The sequence below is a fragment of the Hyla sarda genome, chromosome 2 (assembly GCF_029499605.1).
Source record: "Hyla sarda isolate aHylSar1 chromosome 2, aHylSar1.hap1, whole genome shotgun sequence".
Lineage (NCBI taxonomy): Eukaryota > Metazoa > Chordata > Amphibia > Anura > Hylidae > Hyla > Hyla sarda.
The window spans coordinates 36,044,856-36,070,657 of NC_079190.1; the positions used below are offsets into that span (position 1 = coordinate 36,044,856).

The 25,802-nt window shown below is 43.5% G+C and overlaps 1 protein-coding gene across 4 annotated transcripts in view; it reads left to right on the forward strand.

Annotated features, from left to right (window-relative positions):
- Positions 1-25,802, forward strand: part of CNTN5 (contactin 5) — a 1,441,523-nt gene that overhangs the window by 970,696 nt on the left and 445,025 nt on the right. For all 4 annotated transcript variants that reach the window (XM_056561527.1, XM_056561528.1, XM_056561529.1 and 1 more), the window contains one exon: positions 2,896-2,991. In XM_056561527.1, the coding sequence (XP_056417502.1) occupies positions 2,896-2,991 (96 nt within the window). The remainder of the gene's footprint in view (positions 1-2,895; positions 2,992-25,802) is intronic.

Consider the following 25,802-nt stretch of genomic DNA (forward strand, 5'->3'; position numbering starts at 1 on the left):
GGTGCTGCAGGAGATTGTGGGGAGCCCCAGCAGTGGGACCCCCGCGATTAGACATCTTATCCCCTATCCTTTGGATCGGGGATAAGATGCCTAGCAGTGGAGTATCCCTTTAAGGTATTGTGCATGTAGATGCTCCATAATATGTCATCTGATGGAATTTTTTTATATTGAATTCCAATTTTATGAGCTTCCAAATTTCGACAGTCCTTTAATGTCTCAGATGTTGTGTGGATCTGTAACATGACCATGTCCTTGAGGTCTAATACAATTTTTTGGACAGTAACTCTTCTTTGGTGTCATACTGCAAGAAATCTGAGAATTTTTATCGAGATCTACATGAGCGATAATATGAAGATTTCTTTCTATACTTCGGAACAGCATTTTCCTTTGAAAAAGTAACTACTTGGATAAGTTTCCTAATCTTCATGCGCCGTCGTTTGATGAATCAGATCTTGTTAGACTTCAATGAGGACATTTTATGTATCAAACATCTGTGTGAACAATGGGGAAGAGAAAACATACAGCTAAAAGCCCATTTTTTTCTATAAGTTCTAACCCCTTCCAACATTGACTGTTCTGTTTTTCTCCACATCTTAGAAGTATCTTAATTCATTTTCTTATCAACACATAATAGTCTCAGAGCTCCATAGTATTGATAACGTTTCCTAAACCATGCTCTGCAGATTATGAGGTTTAATCTCATTACATGAGTGTTATCTCTCTACAAAATGATAACTTCAAATGACACAGATAACTGATAATGAATGTGGGAGAACATCCTCACCGAGCAGATAGAGTTTTCCTTTAAAACTGCGGAAATATTTATTGTGGAATCTTACATTGCGCTTCTATTCAAATGAAAAAAAATCCATTGACTTTACCGACAAGGAGAACTTTCATAATAAACTTTTGTCTGTTTAAAGTGGGTCTTGAATTCAACTTTTAGGTTTTTATTTTTAAATTTAGATAGATTCTAAGTATTGTGCCTATTATTTTCCCTTCTGCTTCCTGTATTGCTTATTCATATCCTGAAAAATGCTGTAGTTTCAATTAAAGGGGTACTCTGCCCCTAGACATGTTCTCATCTATCCAAAGGATAGGGGATGACTTGTCTGATGGCGGGGGGGTTCAACCGCTGTGACCCCCAGCAATTACCACCAGTTACGGTCACAGAAGCCTGGGGCTTCCGAGATTATGACGTCACGCCACATCCCCTCCATTCATGTCTATGACAGGGGGTGTGATGGCTCCCATAGACATGAATGGAGGGGGCATGGCGGCTTTGATTGCTAGTCATCCGGCACAGAGCAGAGTTCGCTGCGGAGATCGCGGGGTTAGGCCACTGTATTGGGAATAACATGTCTAGTAGCAGAGGACCCATTTAAGGCAGAAATAGGGATACTGTGATTCACCAAGGGAGTGGGACATTTGAACCCCCTCTGTCAGCTATAGCACATCTCTGCCTTCTTGTACTTCTTTATAGGGATAAAAAAAATAAAAAGAAAGGGAGGGGAAAAAAAGGGAGGAAAAAAATAGTTTTCAAGTCACCTGGGGGCAGAAAGTTATACAGATGTGTAAATTACTTCTATTTAAAAAAATCTTAATCCTTCCAGTACTGATCCGCTGCTATAAGCTCCAGAGGAAGTTGTGTAGTTCTTTTCAGTCTAACCATGGAATAGCCACTGCTCACATCCTTTAGATTCTGTGATTAATAAGGATCATGCCATCTAACATAGTTGCAGTCCTTTTGAGACTTATTGGAACATTGGCAGTGCAATTGCGGGGGGGGGGTTCAATGAGTCAAGATGGCAGATGAAGTAGCTTGCTATGGGGATTTGCTCCTGCTCTGGACAGTTCCTGACATGGCAGCAGAGAGCTCTGTAGTCAGGCTGGAAAGAAACACACACCTTCTTGTGGAGCATACAGCAGCTGGAAGGATTAAATACTGATTGAATTCAACCTAGACAACTGTCTTCATTATTGTGTTTGTAAACCCCTTAAATACCACAGTCCATAGCAACTGTAGCATCTAAGTGGGTGGGATCCCCCTTCCATCCTATCACCCTCCCGCTCCATCACCCTTCTCTAAAATGGATTTGCTAACTTCAAACAACAGCTGGCAGCTAAGTAATAGAGATGAGCAAACCAATTTTAAATAAGTCAAAATTGCTCAAAAAATTTCCTAAAATCCTAAAATGTGTCCTACTTCACATTTATTTTAGATTCTTTTCAACAAATTACAAGTGCTTACAGGAGCAAGGACTTTTGACAGGAGTCCCTGCTCCTGTACTCGATTCACATGAAACAAACCCTAAAGATTCAGGATTCATACCAATCTGAATCTTTATAGACATTTGGAGTGAAATTAATTAAAAATGGATCAATTTGCACATCTTTAATGTTGTTCTCTTTACTAAGAGCTTGACTGCTGTAATTTCCTCTATTTGACCCGCAGAACCAAATGTGGTTTTTAATGGTCCACAAGTAAGGAAAGAAATTTGGAAAGGAGTGTTAAAGGGGTGCTCTGCTGCCCCAGCGTTTGTAGCATTTTGTTCCGAACGCTTGGAGCGGGCAGCGAGGTTGTGACGTCACGGCCAGGCCCCCTTGTGACATCATGCCACGCCCCCTCAATGCAAGTCTATGGAAGGGGGTCTGACATCCGCACAGAGATCACAGGGGTCCCAGCGGTAGGGGACCCCAGCAATCAGATATTCTGTCCTTTGGATAGGGGATAAGATGTCTAGGAGTGGAGTACCAATTTTAAATATATAATGAAAGTAAGAAAATATTTATCTTTTTTTTTTCTTCTTTTTTGCTCGTTTCTTATATATAATATAATATATTTTTATTTTTGGCATGTTTCTTATATAAAACATACTTTTTTTTTTTTTGCAGATCTTGGAAATTTCAGTGGCCGTGTACGAAGTGCAGTCTCTGTGCGGGAAGGACAAGGAGTGGTTCTTATGTGCTCTCCCCCGCATCACTCGCCAGGTAATACATGTTCCATTGTACTTTCTTATTAGTATTATAATCATTGTAATTTGTTCAGGCCTAGAAACCTACGGTAAATGTCTTTCCTATATGTTCAAAGCTTAGAGTTACTTTCCATGGGGTGAAGCGCTAAAATAAACCTCTATACTTCAATTAGGTTGTGTGAGAAATAACTTAGTATCAAGAAAAAGGATGTATTATATACTGCATAACTTTACATTGGAGTAATTGTAAGCCTTATAAAATGCCCTAAAATATCTATTTTGTGTGGAACAAAACAAAAATCTCTACAGAGAAATTACCAACCACCTTGTGCGATTTCAAATTAATATAAAGGGATAAAGAGGAGCAAATCAACTATCAATTAAATTAATTTAATTCACTCCATATTGCCTTAACCTCTTAAGGACCAATGACGTCCTGGGACGTCATGGCACCCTGGGCCTTAAGGACCAATGACGTCCCACGACGTCATGGCCTTTTCCGGTCCCTGCCGCTCGCCGGGCAGAGATCGGAACTGGATGCCTACTGAAATCCTTCAGCAGGCATCCAGGGCAAACGCCGAGGGGGGCCATGTAGGCCCCCCATGTCTGCGATCGCCGCAAATCGCAAGGGAAATCGCCCTTGCGATCTGCGGCGATACCGGGCTGATCGGGTCTCTGGGACCCGACCGCCCGGTAATTTTGCATGATCCCGGCTGTCACAGACAGCCAGGACCATGCTAAAGCATAGGAGCGAGGTGGCAAGCCGGTGGCGGCGGCGACAGGTGAGTAGATCTTCAGCCGCGGTCGGGCCCTTTACAGCAATGTACGTCGCCATAAAGCGACATGCATTGCTGTATTGGGACCCTGTATACTACAACTCCCAGCATGCCCAGACAGCCCTTGGCGTCTGGGCATGCTGGGAGTTGTAGTTTTGCAACATCTGGAGGTCCACAGTTTGGAGACCACTGTGCCCTTCCAGATGTTGCAAAACTACACATCCTCAGCATGCCCTTACTGTCCAGGCATGCTGGAAGTTGTAGTTCTGTAACATCTGGCCCTTCAGATGTTGCAGAATTACAACTCCCAGCATGCCTGGACAGTTTTGGCATACTGGGAGTTGTAGTTTTGCAACATCTGGAAGGGCACAGATTGGGAACCACTGTATTAGTGGTCTACAAACTGTAGTCCTCCAGATGTTGCAAAACTACAACTCCAAGCATGCTGGGAGTTGTAGTTCGGCAACATCTGGCTCTAAAGATGTTGCCGAACTACTACTTCCAGCATGCCTGAGAATGCTGGGAGTTGTAGTTTTGCAACAACAGGAGGCACACTGGTTGGGAAACATTGTCTGTTTCCTAACTCAGTGTTTCCCAACCCGTGTGCGTCCAGCTGTTGCAAAACTATAACTACCAGCATGCACTGATAGACTGTGCATGCTGGGAGTTGTAGTTTTGCAACAGCTGGAGGTCCCCCCCCTTCCCCCTGTGAATGTACAGGATACATTCATATGGGCAGGGGGCTTACAGTGAGTATCAGGCTGCAAGTTTGCAATGCAGCAAATTTTGTGCGGCAGCTCAAACTCGCAGCGGGAAACTTGCTGTAACCCCCCACCTGTGTGACTGTACCCTAAAAACACTACACTACACTAACACAAAATAAAATAAAAAAGTAAAAAACACTACATATACACATACCCCTACACAGCCCCCCTCCAAAATAAAAATGAAAAACGTCTGGTACGCCACTGTTTTCAAAATGGAGCCTCCAGCTGTTGCAAAACAAAAACTCCTAGTATTGTCGGACAGCCGTTGACTGTCCATGCATGCTGGGAGTTTTGCAACAGCTGGAGTCATCCTGTTTGGGAATCACTGGCGTAGAATACCCCTATGCAAATCCCTAATTCAGGCCTCAAATGCACATGGCGCTCTCACTTTGGAGCCTTGTCGTATTTCAAAGCAACAGTTTAGGGTCACATATGGGGTATCGCCGTACTCGGGAGAAATAGCCTAACAAAATTTGGGGGGCTTTTTCTCCTTTCACCCCTTATGAAAAGGTGAAGTTGGGGTCTACACCAGCATGTTAGTGTAAAAAAATAAATTTTTTACACTAACATGCTGGTGTTGCCCCATACTTTTCATTTTGACAAGAGGTAAAAGGGAAAAAATTTGTAACGCAATTTCTCCCGACTACGGAGATACATCATATGTGGGCGCAAAGTGCTCTGGGGCGCACAACAAGGCCCAGAAGGGAGAGTGCGCCATGTACATTTGAGGTGATTTGCACAGGGGTGGCTGATTGTTACAGCGGTTTTGACAAACGCAAAAAAAAAAAAAAAACACATGTGACCCCATTTCGGAAACTACACCCCTCACGGAATGTAATGAGGGGTGCAGTGAGAATTTACCCCCCCCACTGGTGTCTGACAGATCTTTGGAACAGTGGGCTGTGCAAATAAAAAATGTTGTACAGCCCACTGTTCCAAAGATCTGACAGACACCAGTGGGGGGTAAATGCTCACTGTACCCCTTGTTACGTTCCTCAAGGGGTCTAGTTTCCAAAATGGTATGCCATGTGGGGATTATTTTGCTGTCCTGGCACCATAGGGGCTTCCTAAATGTGACATGCCCCCCGAGCAAAATTTGCTCTCAAAAAGCCAAATATGACTCCTTCTCTTCTGAGCATTGTAGTTCGCCCATAGTGCACTTAAGGTCAACTTCTGGGGTACCTCCATACTCAGAAGAGATGGGGTTACAAATTTTGGGGGGTATTTTCTGCTATTAACCCTTGCATAAATGTGAAATTTGGGGGGAAACACACATTTTAGTGAAATTTTTTAATTTTTTTTTTACATATGCAAAAGTCGTGAAACACCTGTCGGGTATTAAGGCTCACTTTATTCCTTGTTACGTTCCTCAAGGGGTCTAGTTTCCAAAATGGTATGCCATGTGTTTTTTTCCCTGTTCTGGCACCATAGGGGCTTCCTAAATGCAACATGCCCCCCAAAAACCATTTCAGAAAAACGTACTCTCCAAAATCCCCTTGTCGCTCCTTCGCTTCTGAGCCCTCTACTGCGCCCGCCGAACACTTTACATAGACATATGAGGTATGTGCTTACTTGAGACACATTGGGCTACAAATATAAGTATAAATGTTCTCCTTTTACCCCTTGTAAAAATTCAAAAATTGGGTCTACAAGAACATGCGAGTGTAAAAAATGAAGATTGTGAATTTTTTCCTTCACTTTGCTGCTATTCCTGTGAAACACCTAAAGGGTTAAAATGCTGACTGAATGTCATTTTGAATACTTTGGGGGCTGCAGTTTTTATAATGGGGTCATTTGTGGGGTATTTCTAATATGAAGACCCTTCAAATCCACTTCAAACCTGAAGTGGTCCCTGAAAAATTGTGATTTTGGAAATTTTGGGAAAAATTGGAAAATTGCTGCTGAAATTTGAAGCCCTCTGGTGTCTTCCAAAAGTAAAAACACATCAATTTTATGATGCAAACATAAAGTAGACATATTGTATATGTGAATAAAAAAAAATTATTTGGAATATCCATTTTCCTTACAAGCAGAGAGCTTCAAAGTTAGAAAAATGCAAAATTTAAAATTTTTTCATCAAATTTTGGAATTTTTCACTAAGAAACGATGCAAGTATCGACAAAATTTTACCAATAACATAAAGTAGAATATGTCACGAAAAACAATCTCGGAATCAGAATGATAGGTAAAAGCATTCCAGAGTTATTAATGTTTAAAGTGACAGTGGTCAGATGTTCAAAAAACGCTCTGGTCCTAAGGTGTAAAATCACGATAAAAACAAGCAATCTCCAGGTAGCAGAGCGGGATCAATGGAAGCGCTGAGACCAGATAAGAAGTTAAAAGGATTTATTTCCCATAATGCAACGCGTTTCACAGTCACCCGCTTCCTCAGACCCTTTGATGATACACCCTGTTCCATTGTTGTACTTGGTTGGAGTACAACTTCATGTGGTAAGCGCAATTCACACTTAGCGTTACCAACTCACCTTTGGTGTTACACTACGGAGCGCATCCGTTTGTGCTTTTTTTATTTAAGGTGTAAAATGGCCTGGTCCTTAAGGGGTTAAAGGGGTACTCCACTGGAAAACATTTGTTTTTTTTAAATCAACTGGTGCCAGAAAGTTAAACAGATTTGTAAATAACTTCTATTAAAAAATCTTAATCCTTCCAGTACTTATCAGCTGCTGTATGCTCCACAGGAAGCTCTTTTCTTTTTTTAATTTCTTTTCTGTCTGACCACAGTGCTCTCTGCTGACACCTCTGTTCATTTTAGGAACTGTCCAGAGCAGGAGCAAATCCCCATAGCAAACCTCTCCTGCTCTGGACAGTTCCTGACATGGACAGAGGTTTTCCAGTGGAGTACCCCTTAAAGTGCTGCCTCCCAGAGGTAAGCTATGATGCTATCTGCATTGCCACTTACTACATTCTCTGGTACAAGCACTCTGCACCCAGCTTAGTGAATGTTTAGTGGCAAGGGATACAGTGTATATGTTGCTGCTCAATGGGGGACATGTATGAAAGATTTTACCCCTGTTTTGTGTGTATTTGTGGCGCAAAATTTTGCGCAAGCCCTTCTTTTGCAAATTTTTTTGCGCACGTTTTGGTAGAGCATGTCCTCCAGATGTGGCCGAATCAGGGTACCTTGGAGTACAATATAGTACGCATGGATTTATTAACTGCGTACTTTTCCTTTACACCAAAAATATGGCCGCAAGAGCTGTTTTTTTTTTGCGCAAATATAAGCCATCTTGGACTTAACGTAGCAAGATGCTCTAAATCATTGATTCTATTTTTCAAAGAGTGGATTGAGGAGATTACTACATTTACCCGCAATTTATGAAGCTCATTGCGCTTGATAAATTTTGCGCTTCTGCGCATAATTTAGAATTCAGGTTAAACTGCTTCTACCATACACAAATAATGATACATGTCCCCCAATGAGTGCAAAAGGACAGGGACACCTGCCTTTGATTTGTTGACAATTGGGGTTTCATTTAGATCCACCATTGACAATTCCATGGGAAATGTAAAAACACTATATTATTATTTATTTTGCTTTTTTTTTTTTTTTGCAAAACGGAGCCTCTAGCTGTTGCAAAACAACAACTCCCAGCATTATCGGACAGCCACTGACTGCCCAGGCATGCTGGGAGTTTAGCAACAGCTGAAGGCACCCAGTTTGGGAATTACTGACGTAGAATACCCCTATGTCCACCCCTATGCAATCCTTAATCTAGTCCTCAAATGCGCATTGCACTCTCTCACTTCGGAGCCCTGTCAGATTTCAAGAAAACAGTTTAGGGCCACATATGGGGTATTTACGTACTCGGGAGCAATTGCGTTACAAATTTTGGGGGACTTTTTCTCCTTTTACCCCTTATGAAAAGGAAAAGTTGGGGTCTACACCAGCCTGTTAGTGTAAAAAAAAAATTACACTGACATGCTGGTGTTGCCCCATACCTTTTATTTTCACAAGAGGTAAAATGAAAAAAAGACCCACAAAGTTTGTAACACAATTTCTCCTGAGTACGAAAAATACCCCATATGTGGGCGTAAAATGCTCTGCGGACACACAACAAGGCTCAGGAGTGAGAGCACCATGTACATTTGAGGCCTAAATTGGTGATTTGCACAGGGGGGACTGATTTTACAGTGGTTCTGACATAAACGCAAAAAAAATTAAATGCCCACGTGTCACCCCATTTTGAAACTACACCCCTCACGAAACGTAACAAGGGGTAAAATGAGCCTTAACACCCCACAGGTGTTTGACTAATTTTTCTTAAATTAGGATGGGAAAATGAAAAAAAAAAATGTAACTAAAATGCTGGTGTTACCCTAAATTTTTCATTTTCACAAGGGAAATAGGAAAAAAAAGCCCCCCAAAATTTGTAACCACATTTCTTCTGAGTAAGAACATACCCCATATGTGGATGTAAAGTGCTCTGCGGGCAAACTACAATGTTCAGAAGAGAAGGAGCGCCATTGGGTTTTTGGAGAGAAATTTGTCCGGAATTGAAAGCCACTTGTGTTTACAAAGCCCCCATAGTGCCAGAACAATGGACCCCCCACATGTGACCCCATTTTGGAAGCTACACCCCTCACGTAATGTAATAAGGGGTACAGTGAGCATTTACGACCCGCAGGTGTCTGACAGATTTTTGGAACAGTGGTCCGTGAAAATGAAAAATGTAATTATTTATTTGCATAGCCAACTGTTCCAAAGATCTGTCAAACGCCAGCAGGGTGTAAATGCTCAGTGCACCCCTTAAATTCTTTGAGGGATGTAGTTTCCAAAATGGGGTCACATGTGGGGGGTCCACTGTTCTGGCACCACAGGGGGCTTGTAAACGCACATGGCCCCCGACTTCTATTCCAACCATATTCTCTCTCCAAAAGCGCTCCTTCTCTTCTGAGCATTGTAGTGCGCCAGCAGAACACTTGACATCCACACATGGGGTATTTCCACACCCAGAAGAAATGAGGTTACAAATTTTGGTGGGAATTTTTCCTATTACCCCTTGTAAAAATGTAAAATTTGGGGAAAAAAACAGCATTTTTGCGAATATTTTTTTTTTCTCATTTACACATTGTCAAACACCTGTGGGGTGTTAAGGCTCACTGTACCCCTTGTTACGTTCCTTGAGGGGTGTAGTTTCCAAAAAAGTATGCCATGTGGGGTGGGGGTTGCTGTTCTGGCACCATAGGGGCTTCCTAAATGCGACATGCCCCCCAAAAAAACGTTTCAGCAAAATTTGCTTTCCAAAGGCCAAATGTGACTCCTTCTCTTCTGAGCATTGTAGTGCGCCAGCAGTGCACTTGATCTCCACACATGGGCTATTTCCATACTCAGAAGAGATGGGGTTACACATTTTGGGGGAAATTTTCTCCTATTACCCGATGTAGAAATGTAAAATTTGGGGAAATACCAGCATTTTGGTGAAAAAAAATGTATTTACACATCTAACTTTAACAAAAAGTCGTCAAACACCTGTGAGATGTTAAGGCTCACTGTACCCCTTGTTACGTTCCTTGAGGGGTGTGGTTTCCAAAATAGTATGCCATGTGTTTTTTTTTTTTTTGCTGTTCTGGCACCATAGGAGCTTCCTAAATGTGATATGCCCCCTAAAAACCATTTCAGAAAAACTCACTCTCCAAAATCCCATTGTCGCTCTTTCTCTTCTGAGCCCTCTAGTGCACCCACAGAGAACTTTACATACACATATGAGGTATTTCCTTACTCGAAAGAAATTTGTTTACAAATTTTATGGTGATTTTTCTCCTTTTACCCCCTGTGAAAATTCAAATACTGGGTCTACAAGAACATGCCTGTGTAAAAAATGAAGATTTTGAATGTTCTCCTTCACTTTGCTGCTATTCCTGTGAAACACCTAAAGGGTTAACACACTTACTGAAGTAGTAGGGTATGGTAGCCCCCTGTAGTTAGTTACTGCACCCCCTCCCCTGTAGTTAGGTATTGCAGCCCCACACACTGATGTGCTGCCGTGTGCAGCTCTATGAGGGAGGGGCTGCACAGCACATTCATCCGCCCCCGCACCAGTTACCCGGCCAGCCCCAGACGGCGCAGGTCGCAGGTGATGGGGCACTGTGTGCTATGTGAGTGTGGGGTTGCAGGTGATGTTAAAAAAATAATAATAATTTTTCCACCCCTCTCGGCTTAGTAGTCTCCGTGCACTAAAGCAGCTGCTTGGCTGGCCTTATTATAGCTCTGGGCCTGCTTTTTGGAGACATCCAGATTTACAACTGGAGCAAAAAATATTGTATTTGGGATACAACACATAACATTGCGTAAAGAGAACTTCAGTACTTATATTCACAGCACTTCTATATGAAATAATGCAAGAAATGGAAAGGCTTAAGTGATAAATGAGATAAAGGAATAAAAGAAGTGAAGAACGTTGTATCTGAATATAAAATGAGCCTTGGATCCTGGACAAGAAGGGGGTTCATGATCTGGATCTCATTTAATATTGTAAGGTGTCACTATGGTATAACACAATGTCTTTCCTGCATTGTATAAGGAGCCCATTACTGAATAATACACAGGATATCCATAACTGTATTGTACATTATCACTAGTGAAGGATATAACATGCTGTACAAATGCGTCTTATATTTCTATGGACTCCTTTACATAGTATCTGCTTAAGCAGTTCCTAAATGTGCACTGTCAGATACAAAAACTTTTGATATGTTGTAAAGCATGTATAACCAATAGGTTTTGCAATTGCTTTCATTAGAAAATTTTCAGTATTTCATACTGGAGAAAGCCAGTCAAACCACTGCCCCCCCCTGCCTGCGTGGACACATACTAGTCCTGCTGTGTCCATGCGTCATCACCTATGTCATGGACACACTTCCTTTGACAGCTGTGAGCGCAGGGCTCAGAGCTGGAGGAAAAATCCTCCCACTGTCAGCTTGTGTCCCGCTACTGTCAGTGAGGAAAAGCTGGGAGTTGTAGTTAATGCTAGGGGAGATGTGAGCAGACAGCATACTGAGGGAGGGGGCGGAGACCTGCATAGTGAGGCCACACCCCCTCCCTTTGAGAGGAATTCAGACTAGTGAGCTAAATAAAAAGTGTAATAAAAAAAATAAAGGTGCTAGACACATAAAAATTTGATGTATATGGTCAGGATTAGTGTTGAGCGGCATAGGCCATATTCGAATTCGCGAATATTCGCGAATATATGGACGAATATTCGTCATATATTCGCGAATATTCGCATATTCGTTATATTCTCGCTTTATTTTCGCATATGCGAACATTCGCGTATGCGAAAATTAACATATGTGAATATTAGAATATATTCAAAATTAGCACACGCGAAAATTCGCATATGCGAGAATTAGCATGTGCTAATTTTCGCATATGCGAATTTTCGCGCACGCCAGTCTCACACAGTAGTATTACAGCCTTCTTTACACCACACAAGCTGGAAGCAGAGAGGGGTGATCACTGTGATTTGTACTGTGAAAAAAAAAAAATAATAAAAATAAAAAAAAAACGAATATTCGTAATTACGAATATATAGCGCTATATTCGCGAAATTCGCGAATTCGCGAATATGCGATATTCGCGAATAATATTCGAATTGCGAATATTCGTGAGCAACACTAGTCAGGATTAGGTACTGAGTGATACATTAAAAATTTTTGTTTGTTGGATCTGACGGGTACGCTTTAAAGGGGTTATCCAGGAAAAGAAAAACAGAGCTAAGTTCTTTCAGAAACAGTGCCACATCTGACCTTAGGTTGTGTGTGGTATTACAACTTGGTTCCATTCACTTGTTTATTAAATCATTTGTAGGGTGAAATAAAATTAAAAAAATCTATTTCTACGCAGTGCACTTCACATGCATAAAAATGACGTGTTATCTTTATTCCGTAGGTCCATATTATTAAAAGGATACCCAATTTATATAGGTTTTATTTTACATTATCACTTTAAAAAACTTTTTGTTTGAAAATGCAGAAAATTGTCCTCTGCTGACCCCTATAACTCTTTATTTTTCCGTATACAGGGATGTGCGAGGGCTTAGTTTTTGCACCGTGATCTGTAGTTTTTATCGGTACTATTTGTGTTCTGATGGGACTTTTTGATACCTTTTTATTATGTTTTTTTTTTTCTGGTGCATGAAGTGACCTAAAATACACAATTCTGGACTTTGCTATTTTATTTTTTATTTTTTCACGTGTACCCCATTGAACACTAATCTAATGCAACAGTCTCAAAAAATAAATAAATAAACAAATAAACGAAGTAAATACTACTGCAGTACCATACCTAACCACATGGTGTGCTGTTAAAATAAAACATATCCAGATGAACACAGGTGCAAAATTCTCTAGCTTTCTAACAGATTTTGGCATTATTTTTTAAATTTATTTTTTATCCTTTTCAAGCACATTTGATAAAACAATCCCTACTTAGGGAAACTGCATTATTGATTTTATTTGGTTTGATAATTTATTAAGATTTTAAAATTAATTGGATTTTTTTGTTGCTGTTTTTACAAGAAGACCTTTGGGAGCTTCATTATTGTATCATTGATTTTTCCTAACTAACTTGTCACATTAATTTCTCTGGTGGGTCTAATTAGCTTGTGACACATGACAAGTCTCCTTCATTTCCATGTGTTTGTAAGAATCAAATAGATGGGGAGTATGGAGAACGACACCCAACATACGACTTTACAATTCACAATGGGATACATTGCACCCTTCTGTCTAAGGGTACGTTCACCCGAGTGGATTTTTTTGCGGGTTTTCCGCTGCGTATTTGAAAGTGGGCGGGCTCTTCTCGGCTGTCCGCAGCAGATTTTCCGCTGTGGAATTTACGCTGCGGAAAATCCGCCGCAGTCCCTACTGACTTCAATGGGGCTTGCGGCGGATTTTCTGCAGCGTAAATTCCATCACGAAAAATCGGAAAATCCCACCCACTTTCAAATACGCAGCAGAAAACCCGCAAAAAAATCCGCTCCTGTGAACGTACCCTAAGGAAGTGTTTCCCAACCAGGGTGCCTCCAGCTGTTGCAAAACTACAATTCCCAGCATGCCCGGACAGCCGACGGCTGTCCGGGCATGCTGGGAGTTGTAGTTTTTTCAACAGCTGGAGGCATCCTGGTTGGGAAACATTGCCCTGAGGAATAAATCAACAGTCCTTCCAAACTATAACCCCCAACAAAAGACATCAAAACGCATCTTGTAAATACCGACTTTCCTGTGGTCAATGTAAAAGTGCTAAAATTCTAAATAAAATCAAGCTGAAAATATATATATATATTTTTTTAATAATTTTTAAATTTTAATAACTCGCCGCCATGTAAGTTTTGATACGCGTGACAAATTATTGCACATTTCGAGCGACTTGAAATATAAACTTATAAGATGTCTTGTAAGGATTTAATATGATCACTTGAAAAGTAGCATAAAGCTGATTCATTTGTTACCGCGTCCGTGGAAATATTGAAGGTGTTTAATACAAGCGGACATATTTCTTTCTTATTAGGTTATTCCTCTGCTGTTCCTGAGCTTCGAGGCTAAGAAATCACATGCTTTAAATATATATCACCGGCCTTGTGCGGGCGGGCAAAGTTAATATAATACCGCCATGCTAGGAAACGGTAGCCGTTGTCAATGGCGTAAAATGTTTTGTCTTCATCAAAGTTCTATATGGAAAATGCAATATAGAATAGTTCTGGTCATAAACATCACAATATATCTTTATAACGGCCCATAAAGTAGAAGATAAGGAAATGCGCCACTCACCCTTTGGCTGCTATTTGTATCACTTCTTTATTTAAAGGGGTTATCCAGGAAACAACTTTATATATTTACAAATCTGTTTAACCTTCTGGAGCCAGTTGATATATATATATATATATATATATATATATATATATATATATATATATCAACTGGCTCCAGAAGGTTAAACAGATTTGTAAATGACTTCTATTAAAAAATCTTCATCCTTTCAGTACTTATGAGCTGATGAAATTGAGTTGTTCTTTTCTTCCCCTCAATGCAAGTTTATGGGAGGGGGCATGACGGCTGTCACGCCCCCTCCCATAGACTTGCATTGAGGGGACGGGGCGTGACGTCACACGGGGGCGGAGTCGTGACATCACGGACTTCTGTTCTGGTGGTCGGGACCCAGACCCTCCAGCACTTCCGAAGCAGAAACAGGTGGGTGCCGCATGCTATATTGCGGGGGTCCCCAGTGGCATCCTTTGGATAGGGGATAAGATGTCTAGGGGTGGAATTTCCCTTTAAAGTCATACTGATTCCCATTCCATCACTAAAATGGTTTTGTAATGTTGCTTACATTTACCATATATCCATTGGCTTTGTAGAGAGAGGGTGGAGTCTTATCACTGCACTTGTTCATCTATTTTCTTGGCTAGACTCCAGCCGCTGAGACTCATAAGTGGGTTTGGGTAAGTTCACATTATGTGTAGTTTTGATTGGTTTTCTTATTCAAAGTGCATTTTTTAGGAGAAATATTGTCATGAAGGAGAGCGATGTGACCTGCAATCATAAATGAGGTGTTTTATGAAGATTTGAAGTCTTCAGGTTATGTGGCCACTATAAATATCCGAATACCATAGAGATAGAAGCAACAGTTTACAGATAGAGTTGGGAAGGGAGAGAAGAGGTGGGGAGGGAAAGGATCTATGTTCTATGACCCCCTTCTCGAACACATTAAACACTGTAATAGTCTGTGGGTTAGACTGGTGATCACATGACCCAGTCACAGAAGTGCTAGAATAAAACAGATGACACTGTAGAGCTAGTGACAAGTGAGGGTGCATGATATGAGCAAAATGAACAAAACAAAAATGGAGTGCTTTCCTAGCTATAGCAATTGATATGCGTTTACTCTCAGGCAATAAGTAAGATGTAACATTTTGCTTTTTATCTATGTATCAGGTTTAAACAAATGAAATGATAACTTTGTATTCCAAGCATAAACACTGCACACAGAAACACGCAGCCTTTTTATGCAATTCAGAACGTACTGCCTAGAAGAGAATAGTCTGTTCTGAAAAACTCTCATCACAACAAAGGAGCCGATGCATTATTTATGAGAATCTAGATTAAACAAATTAGGTTTGCTTGAAATTAGACTCAATTTGGGTAAAACAGCATACAGCATTTGTTGTTTTATCGCTTCTGAATTGGAATTTGTGGATTTAGAGAAAAGTAGCAGATGCTTTAATAGTTTAAGCAATTGTGAGCTCATATATAGAGATAGGAATGTGGTGTTGCGGCTCTGTCGTGTGACTGTGAGATATACAAACTCATATAGAAAACTATATTACTAAAAGACTGTGTGCATATCCCTATTTCATATGTGTATGACTGTGTGCATACCTCTCTGTTATGTGTGAATAATCATGTACATATCCGTGTATTCTATGTGTATGACTGTATGTAGCCCGTGGACAATCAAGCTGCCGGGTCGTCACAAATCGATAAGCAGTACAGGGTGCTCTATTCCAGAAAAGCAAGTCCATAGGCAAAAACATATAGAAATATAAGAATGGCACTCACCCGTCTGGCGGTAAGGTAGGGGTGTACTTATTGTGCAAAAACAAGCATACACAAAGCGGCATGCCAGGAGTGGCATCTTGGGAGAGGGACCCCGAAGGCAGGTGGGTGATAGCTATTTGGCACACTTCGCGTGCTTCAACTGGGGATCGGTTGAAGCACGCGAAGTGTGTGAAATAGCTATCACACACCTGCCTTCGGGGTCCCTCTCCCAAGATGCCACTCCTTGCATGCCGCTTTGTGTATGCTTGTTTTTGCACAATAAGTACACCACTATCTTACCGCCAGATGGGTGAGTGCCATTCTTATATTTCTATATGTTGGATATGTGTATGACTGTGTGCATATCCCTGTATTGCATGTGTATTACTGTGTTTATTATCCCTGTACTGTGACATCACTGTGTGTATTATCTCTGTACTGTGACCTTGTATGTATTATCCTGTACCGTGCCTTCACTGTGTATATTATCCCTGTACTGTGACATCACTGTGTATATTATCCCTGTACTGTGACTAAACTTTGTGTATTATCCCTGTGCTGTGAGATAATTGTGTATATTATCCCTGTACTGTGACATCACTGTGTGTATTATCTCTGTACTGTGACATCACTGTATATTATCCCTGTACTGTGACATCACTGTGTGTACTATCCCTGTACTGTGACATCTGTTACGCCGAGCGCTCCGGGTCCCCGCTCCTCCCCGGAGCGCTCGCTTCACTCTCTCCGCGGCAGCGCTCCGGTCACGTCCTCTGACCCGGGGCGCTGCGATTCCGCTGCCAGCCGGGATGCGATTCGCGATGCGGGTAGCGCCCGCTCGCGATGCGCACCCCGGCTCCCCTACCTGACTCGCTCTCCGTCTGTTCTGTCCCGGCGCGCGCGGCCCCGCTCCCTAGGGCGCGCGCGCGCCGGGTCTCTGCGATTTAAAGGGCCACTGCGCCGCTGATTGGCGCAGTGGTTCCAATTAGTGTGCTTCACCTGTGCACTTCCCTATATCACCTCACTTCCCCTGCACTCCCTTGCCGGATCTTGTTGCCTTAGTGCCAGTGAAAGCGTTCCTTGTGTGTTCCTTGCCTGTGTTTCCAGACCTTCTGCCGTTGCCCCTGACTACGATCCTTGCTGCCTGCCCCGACCTTCTGCTACGTCCGACCTTGCTTTTGCCTACTCCCTTGTACCGCGCCTATCTTCAGCAGCCAGAGAGGTGAGCCGTTGCTAGTGGATACGACCTGGTCACTACCGCCGCAGCAAGACCATCCCGCTTTGCGGCGGGCTCTGGTGAAAACCAGTAGTGGCTTAGAACCGGTCCACTAGCACGGTCCACGCCAATCCCTCTCTGGCACAGAGGATCCACTACCTGCCAGCCGGCATCGTGACAGTAGATCCGGCCATGGATCCCGCTGAAGTTCCTCTGCCAGTTGTCGCTGACCTCACCACGGTGGTCGCCCAGCAGTCACAACAGATAGCGCAACAAGGCCAACAGCTGTCTCAACTGACCGTTATGCTACAACAGTTACTACCACAGCTTCAGCAGTCATCTCCTCCGCCAGCTCCTGCACCTCCTCCGCAGCGAGTGGCCGCTCCTGGGATACGCTTATCCTTGCCGGATAAATTTGATGGGGACTCTAAGTTTTGCCGTGGCTTTCTTTCCCAATGTTCCCTGCATCTGGAGATGATGTCGGACCTGTTTCCCACTGAAAGGTCTAAGGTGGCTTTCGTAGTCAGCCTTCTGTCCGGAAAAGCCCTGTCATGGGCCACACCGCTCTGGGACCGCAATGACCCCGTCACTGCCTCTGTACACTCCTTCTTCTCGGAAATCCGAAGTGTCTTTGAGGAACCTGCCCGAGCCTCTTCTGCTGAGACTGCCCTGTTGAACCTGGTCCAGGGTAATTCTTCCGTTGGCGAGTATGCCGTACAATTCCGTACTCTTGCTTCAGAATTGTCCTGGAATAATGAGGCCCTCTGCGCGACCTTCAAAAAAGGCCTATCCAGCAACATTAAAGATGTTCTGGCCGCACGAGAAATTCCTGCTAATCTACATGAACTTATTCACCTAGCCACTCGCATTGACATGCGTTTTTCCGAAAGGCGTCAGGAACTCCGCCAAGATATGGACTCTGTTCGCACGAGGCGTTTCTTCTCCTCGGCTCCTCTCTCCTCTGGTCCCCTGCAATCTGTTCCTGTGCCTCCCGCCGTGGAGGCTATGCAGGTCGACCGGTCTCGCCTGACACCTCAAGAGAGGACACGACGCCGTATGGAGAACCTCTGCCTGTACTGTGCTAGTACCGAACACTTCCTGAGAGATTGTCCTATCCGTCCTCCCCGCCTGGAAAGACGTACGCTGACTCCGCACAAAGGTGAGACAGTCCTTGATGTCTACTCTGCTTCTCCACGTCTTACTGTGCCTGTGCGGATGTCTGCCTCTGCCTTCTCCTTCTCTACAGTGGCCTTCTTGGACTCTGGATCTGCAGGAAATTTTATTTTGGCCTCTCTCGTCAACAGGTTCAACATCCCGGTGACCAGTCTCGCCAGACCCCTCTACATCAATTGTGTAAATAATGAAAGATTGGACTGTTCCATACGTTTCCGCACGGAGCCCCTTCTTATGAGCATCGGATCTCATCATGAGAGGATTGAACTTTTGGTCCTCCCCAATTGCACCTCGGAAATTCTCCTTGGACTTCCCTGGCTTCAACTTCATTCCCCTACCCTGGATTGGTCCACTGGGGAGATCAAGAGTTGGGGGTCCTCTTGTTCCAAGAACTGTCTAAAACCGGTTCCCAGTAACCCTTGCCGTAACTCTGTGGTTCCTCCAGTAACCGGTCTCCCTAAGGCCTATATGGACTTCGCGGATGTTTTCTGCAAAAAACAAGCTGAGACTCTACCTCCTCACAGGCCTTATGATTGCCCTATCGACCTCCTCCCGGGCACTACTCCACCCCGGGGCAGAATTTATCCTCTCTCTGCCTCAGAGACTCTTGCCATGTCCGAATACGTCCAGGAGAATCTAAAAAAGGGCTTTATCCGTAAATCCTCCTCTCCTGCCGGAGCCGGATTTTTCTTTGTGTCCAAAAAAGATGGCTCCCTACGTCCTTGCATTGACTACCGCGGCCTTAATAAAATCACGGTTAAGAACCGCTACCCCTTACCCCTCATCTCTGAACTCTTTGATCGCCTCCAAGGTGCCCACATCTTCACTAAATTGGACTTAAGAGGCGCCTATAACCTCATCCGCATCAGAGAGGGGGACGAGTGGAAAACGGCATTTAACACCAGAGATGGACACTTTGAGTATCTGGTCATGCCCTTTGGACTGTGCAACGCCCCTGCCGTCTTCCAAGACTTTGTCAATGAAATTTTTCGTGATCTGTTATACTCCTGTGTTGTTGTATATCTGGACGATATCCTAATTTTTTCTGCCAATCTAGAAGAACACCGCCAGCATGTCCGTATGGTTCTTCAGAGACTTCGTGACAACCAACTCTATGCCAAAATTGAGAAATGTCTGTTTGAATGCCAATCTCTTCCTTTTCTAGGATATTTGGTCTCTGGCCAGGGACTACAGATGGATCCAGACAAACTCTCTGCCGTCTTAGATTGGCCACGCCCCTCCGGACTCCGTGCTATCCAACGCTTTTTGGGGTTCGCCAATTATTACAGGCAATTTATTCCACATTTTTCTACCATTGTGGCTCCTATCGTGGCTTTAACCAAAAAAAATGCTGATCCCAAGTCCTGGCCTCCTCAAGCAGAAGACGCCTTTAAACGACTCAAGTCTGCCTTTTCTTCGGCTCCCGTCCTCTCCAGACCTGACCCTTCCAAACCCTTCCTATTGGAGGTTGATGCCTCCTCAGTGGGAGCTGGAGCTGTTCTTCTACAAAAAAATTCTTCCGGGCATGCTGTCACTTGTGGTTTTTTCTCTAGGACCTTCTCTCCAGCGGAGAGGAACTACTCCATCGGGGATCGAGAGCTTCTAGCCATTAAATTAGCACTTGAGGAATGGAGGCATCTGCTGGAGGGATCAAGTTCTCCTGTTATTATCTACACCGACCACAAGAACCTCTCCTACCTCCAGTCTGCCCAACGGCTGAATCCTCGCCAGGCCCGGTGGTCTCTGTTCTTTGCCCGATTTAATTTTGAGATTCACTTTCGTCCTGCCGATAAGAACATTAGGGCCGATGCTCTCTCTCGTTCCTCGGATGCCTCAGAAGTTGAACTCTCTCCGCAACACATCATTCCACCTGACTGCCTGATCTCCACTTCTCCTGCCTCCATCAGGCAGACTCCTCCAGGAAAGACCTTTGTTTCTCCTCGCCAACGCCTCGGAATCCTCAAATGGGGTCACTCCTCCCATCTCGCAGGTCATGCGGGTATCAAGAAATCTGTGCAACTCATCTCCCGCTTCTATTGGTGGCCGACTCTGGAGACGGATGTTGTGGACTTTGTGCGAGCCTGCACTATCTGTGCCCGGGATAAGACTCCTCGCCAGAAGCCCGCTGGTTTTCTTCATCCTCTGCCTGTCCCCGAACAGCCTTGGTCTCTGATTGGTATGGATTTTATTACTGATTTACCCCCTTCCCGTGGCAACACTGTTATTTGGGTGGTCGTTGATCGATTCTCCAAAATGGCACATTTCATCCCTCTTCCTGGTCTTCCTTCTGCGCCTCAGTTGGCTAAACAATTTTTTGTACACATTTTTCGTCTTCACGGGTTGCCTACGCAGATTGTCTCGGATAGAGGCGTCCAATTCGTGTCTAAATTCTGGAGGGCTCTCTGTAAACAACTCAAGATTAAATTAAATTTTTCTTCTGCATATCATCCCCAGTCCAATGGACAAGTAGAAAGGATTAACCAGATCTTGGGTGATTATTTGCGACATTTTGTTTCCTCCCGCCAGGATGACTGGGCAGATCTCCTCCCATGGGCCGAATTCTCGTATAACTTCAGGGTCTCTGAGTCTTCCTCCAAATCCCCATTTTTCGTGGTGTACGGCCGTCACCCTCTTCCCCCCCTCCCTACTCCCTTGCCCTCTGGTCTGCCCGCTGTGGATGAAATTTCTCGTGACCTTTCCATCATATGGAGAGAGACCCAAAATTCTCTCTTACAGGCTTCATCACGCATGAAGAAGTTCGCGGATAAGAAAAGAAGAGCTCCCCCCGTTTTTTCCCCTGGAGACAAGGTATGGCTCTCCGCTAAATATGTCCGCTTCCGTGTCCCTAGCTACAAGTTGGGACCACGCTATCTTGGTCCTTTCAAAATTTTGTGTCAAATTAATCCTGTCTCTTATAAACTTCTTCTTCCTCCCTCTCTTCGTATCCCTAATGCCTTTCACGTCTCTCTTCTCAAACCACTCATCCTCAACCGTTTTTCTCCCAAATCTGTTCCTCCCACTCCTGTTTCCGGCTCCTCGGACATCTTCTCGGTCAAAGAAATTTTAGCTGCCAAAAAGGTCAGAGGGAAAAATTTTTTTTTAGTGGACTGGGAGGGTTGTGGTCCTGAAGAGAGATCCTGGGAACCTGAGGACAACATCCTAGACAAAAGTCTGCTCCTCAGGTTCTCAGGCTCTAAGAAGAGGGGGAGACCCAAGGGGGGGGGTACTGTTACGCCGAGCGCTCCGGGTCCCCGCTCCTCCCCGGAGCGCTCGCTTCACTCTCCCCGCGGCAGCGCTCCGGTCACGTCCTCTGACCCGGGGCGCTGCGATTCCGCTGCCAGTCGGGATGCGATTCGCGATGCGGGTAGCGCCCGCTCGCGATGCGCACCCCGGCTCCCCTACCTGACTCGCTCTCCGTCTGTTCTGTCCCGGCGCGCGCGGCCCCGCTCCCTAGGGCGCGCGCGCGCCGGGTCTCTGCGATTTAAAGGGCCACTGCGCCGCTGATTGGCGCAGTGGTTCCAATTAGTGTGTTTCACCTGTGCACTTCCCTATATCACCTCACTTCCCCTGCACTCCCTTGCCGGATCTTGTTGCCTTAGTGCCAGTGAAAGCGTTCCTTGTGTGTTCCTTGCCTGTGTTTCCAGACCTTCTGCCGTTGCCCCTGACTACGATCCTTGCTGCCTGCCCCGACCTTCTGTTACGTCCGACCTTGCTTTTGCCTACTCCCTTGTACCGCGCCTATCTTCAGCAGCCAGAGAGGTGAGCCGTTGCTAGTGGATACGACCTGGTCACTACCGCCGCAGCAAGACCATCCCGCTTTGCGGCGGGCTCTGGTGAAAACCAGTAGTGGCTTAGAACCGGTCCACTAGCACGGTCCACGCCAATCCCTCTCTGGCACAGAGGATCCACTACCTGCCAGCCGGCATCGTGACAACATCACTGTGTGTATTATCTCTGTACTGTGACCTTGTGTGTATTATCCTGTACCGTGCCTTCACTGTGTATATTATCCCTGTACTGTGACATCACTGTGTATATTATCCCTGTACTGTGACTAAACTTTGTGTATTATCCCTGTGCTGTGAGATAATTGTGTATATTATCCCTGTACTGTGACATCACTGTGTGTATTATCTCTGTACTGTGACATTGTTGTGTATTATCCTGTACTGTGACATCACTGTGAGCATATCCCTGTAGAGTGACATCAATTTATGTTATTTCCATACTGTGACAGCACTGTATATTATCCCTGTACTGTGACATCACTGTGTGTATTATCCCCATACTGTGACATTACTGTTTATTACCCCTGTACTGTGACATCACTGTGTGTATTATCCTTGTACTGTGACATCATTGTGTTTATTGTCTCTGTACTGTTACATCATTGTGTTTATTATCCTTGTACTGTGACATCACTGTGTGTATTATCTCTGTACTGTGACTAAACTGTGTGTATTATCCCTGTGCTGTGAGATAATTGTGCATATTATCCCTGTACTATGACATCACTGTATATTATCCCTGTACTGTGACATTGTTGTGTATTATCCTGTACTGTGCCTTCACTGTGTTTATCATCCCTGTACTGTGACATCACTGTGTGTATTATCCATGTACTGTGACATCACTGTGTTTATTATCCCTATACTGTGACATCACTGTGTGTATTATCCCTGTACTGTGACATCTGACATCACTGTGTGTATTATCACTGTACTGTGACTAAACTGTGTGTATGATTCCTGTACTTTGACTAAACTGTGTATTATCCCTGTGCTGTGAGATAATTGTGTATATTGTCCGTGAACTGTGACATCACTGTGTAGTATCCCTGTACTGTGACATCACTGTGTGTATAATCCCTGTACTGTGACATCACTGTGTGTATTATCCCTGTAATGTGACATCACTGTGTATTATCCCTGTACTGTGACATCACTGTGTGCATTATCTCTGTACTGTGACAATGTTGTGTATTATCCCTGTACTGTGACATCACTGTGTGTATTATCCCTGTACTGTGACATCACTGTGTATTATTCCTGTACTGTGACATCACTGTGTCTATTGTCCCTGCACTGTGAGATAATTGTGTATATTATCCCTGTACTGTGACATCACTGTGTGTATTATCTCTGTACTGTGGCATCGTTGTGTATTATCCATGTACTGTGACATCACTGTGTGTATTATCTCTGTACTGTGACATCACTGTGTGTATTATCCCTGTACTGTGACATCACTGTGTGTATTATTCCTGTACTGTGACATCACTGTGTGTATTATCCCTGTACTGTGACATCACTGTGTGTATTATCACTGTACTGTGACATCACTGTGTGTATTATTCCTGTACTGTGACATCACTGTGTGTATTATCCCTGTACTGTGACATCACTGTGTGTATTATCTCTGTACTGTGACATCGTTGTGTATTATCCCTGTACTGTGCCTTCACTGTGTGTATCATCCCTGTACTGTGACATTATTGTGTGTATTATCCCTTTACGGTGACATCACTATGTGTATTATCCCTGTACTGTGACATCACTTTGTGTATTATCCCTGTACTGTGACATCACTTTGTGTATTACCCCTGTACTGTGACATCACTGTGTATATTATCCCTGTATTGTCACATCACTTTGTGTATTATCCCTGTACTGTGACATCACTGTATATTATCCATGTACTGTGACATCACTGTATATTATCCCTGTATTATAACATCATTGTGTGTATTATCACTGTACTGTGACATCACTGTGTATTATGCCTGTACTGTGACATCACTGTGTGCATTATCTCTGTACTGTGACATTGTTGTGTATTATCCCTGTACTGTGACATCACTGTGTGTATTATCCCTGTACTGTGACATCACTGTGTATTATCCCTGTACTGTGACATCACTGTGTCTATTGTCCCTGCACTGTGAGATAATTGTGTATATTATCCCTGTACTGTGACATCACTGTGTGTATTATCTCTGTACTGTGGCATCGTTGTGTATTATCCATGTACTGTGACATCACTGTGTGTATTATCTCTGTACTGTGACATCACTGTGTGTATTATTCCTGTACTGTGACATCACTGTGTGTATTATCCCTGTACTGTGACATCACTGTGTGTATTATCACTGTACTGTGACATCACTGTGTGTATTATTCCTGTACTGTGACATCACTGTGTGTATTATCCCTGTACTGTGACATCACTGTGTGTATTATCTCTGTACTGTGACATCGTTGTGTATTATCCCTGTACTGTGCCTTCACTGTGTGTATCATCCCTGTACTGTGACATTATTGTGTGTATTATCCCTTTACGGTGACATCACTGTGTGTATTATCCCTGTACTGTGACATCACTGTGTGTATCATCTCTGTACTGTTACATCATTGTGTTTATTATCCTTGTACTGTGACATCACTGTGTGTATTATCCCTGTACTGTTACATTATTGTGTTTATTATCCTTGTACTGTGACATCACTGTGTTTATTATCCTTGTACTGTGAAATCACTGTGTTTATTATCCCTGTACTGTGACATCACTGTGTGTATTATCCCTGTACTGTGACATCACTGTGCATTATCCCTGTACTGTGACATCACTGTGCATTATCCCTGTACTGTGACATCACTGTGTGTATTATCCCTGTACTGTGACATCACTGTGTTTATTATCCTTGTACTGGGACATCCTTGTGTTTATTATCCCTGTACTGTGACATCTCATTTTTCAGTAAGAACTACCTAAATTCAAATTTACAAAAATGATGTGGGATTCATGTGCTCTTATATTACATGCTTGGCCAAAGAGGCTTTGGTAATGTGACGTGAAGGGGGGTCCTGGGTGGCCTCCAGGACCACCAGATGTGATGTCACATACATCACATGTCAATATAATCAACTAGAAAGACTAAGTCTGGGAGGAATTGACACAGAGCAGCAAGACAGAAGCAATAAGCTTTGTATATTATACATTTTAATGTTACAGCTTCAATATTTTAACCCCTTTCTGTTTAATACAAGAAATCTCTCCAGTACATGAGAATATATGAGACTCGGTAATAAGAGAAGAACAAAGCTGGGAAAATATGCTGTTCCAACATTGTGCCATAGAATAGGAAGAGAAGAAAGGGGAGGCTAACTAGGGATCTATTTCAAAGCATTCTATCCTCTATTGTGAAATATGAAATAAATGTAATATTTGCTCATATTTCTTTTCAATATACACTATATGGCCAAAGCTATGTAAACACCTTACCATCAAATCTTCAGGAGCTTCTGTGATCTTCTATTTTACAACTATGGGTGCCAAAACA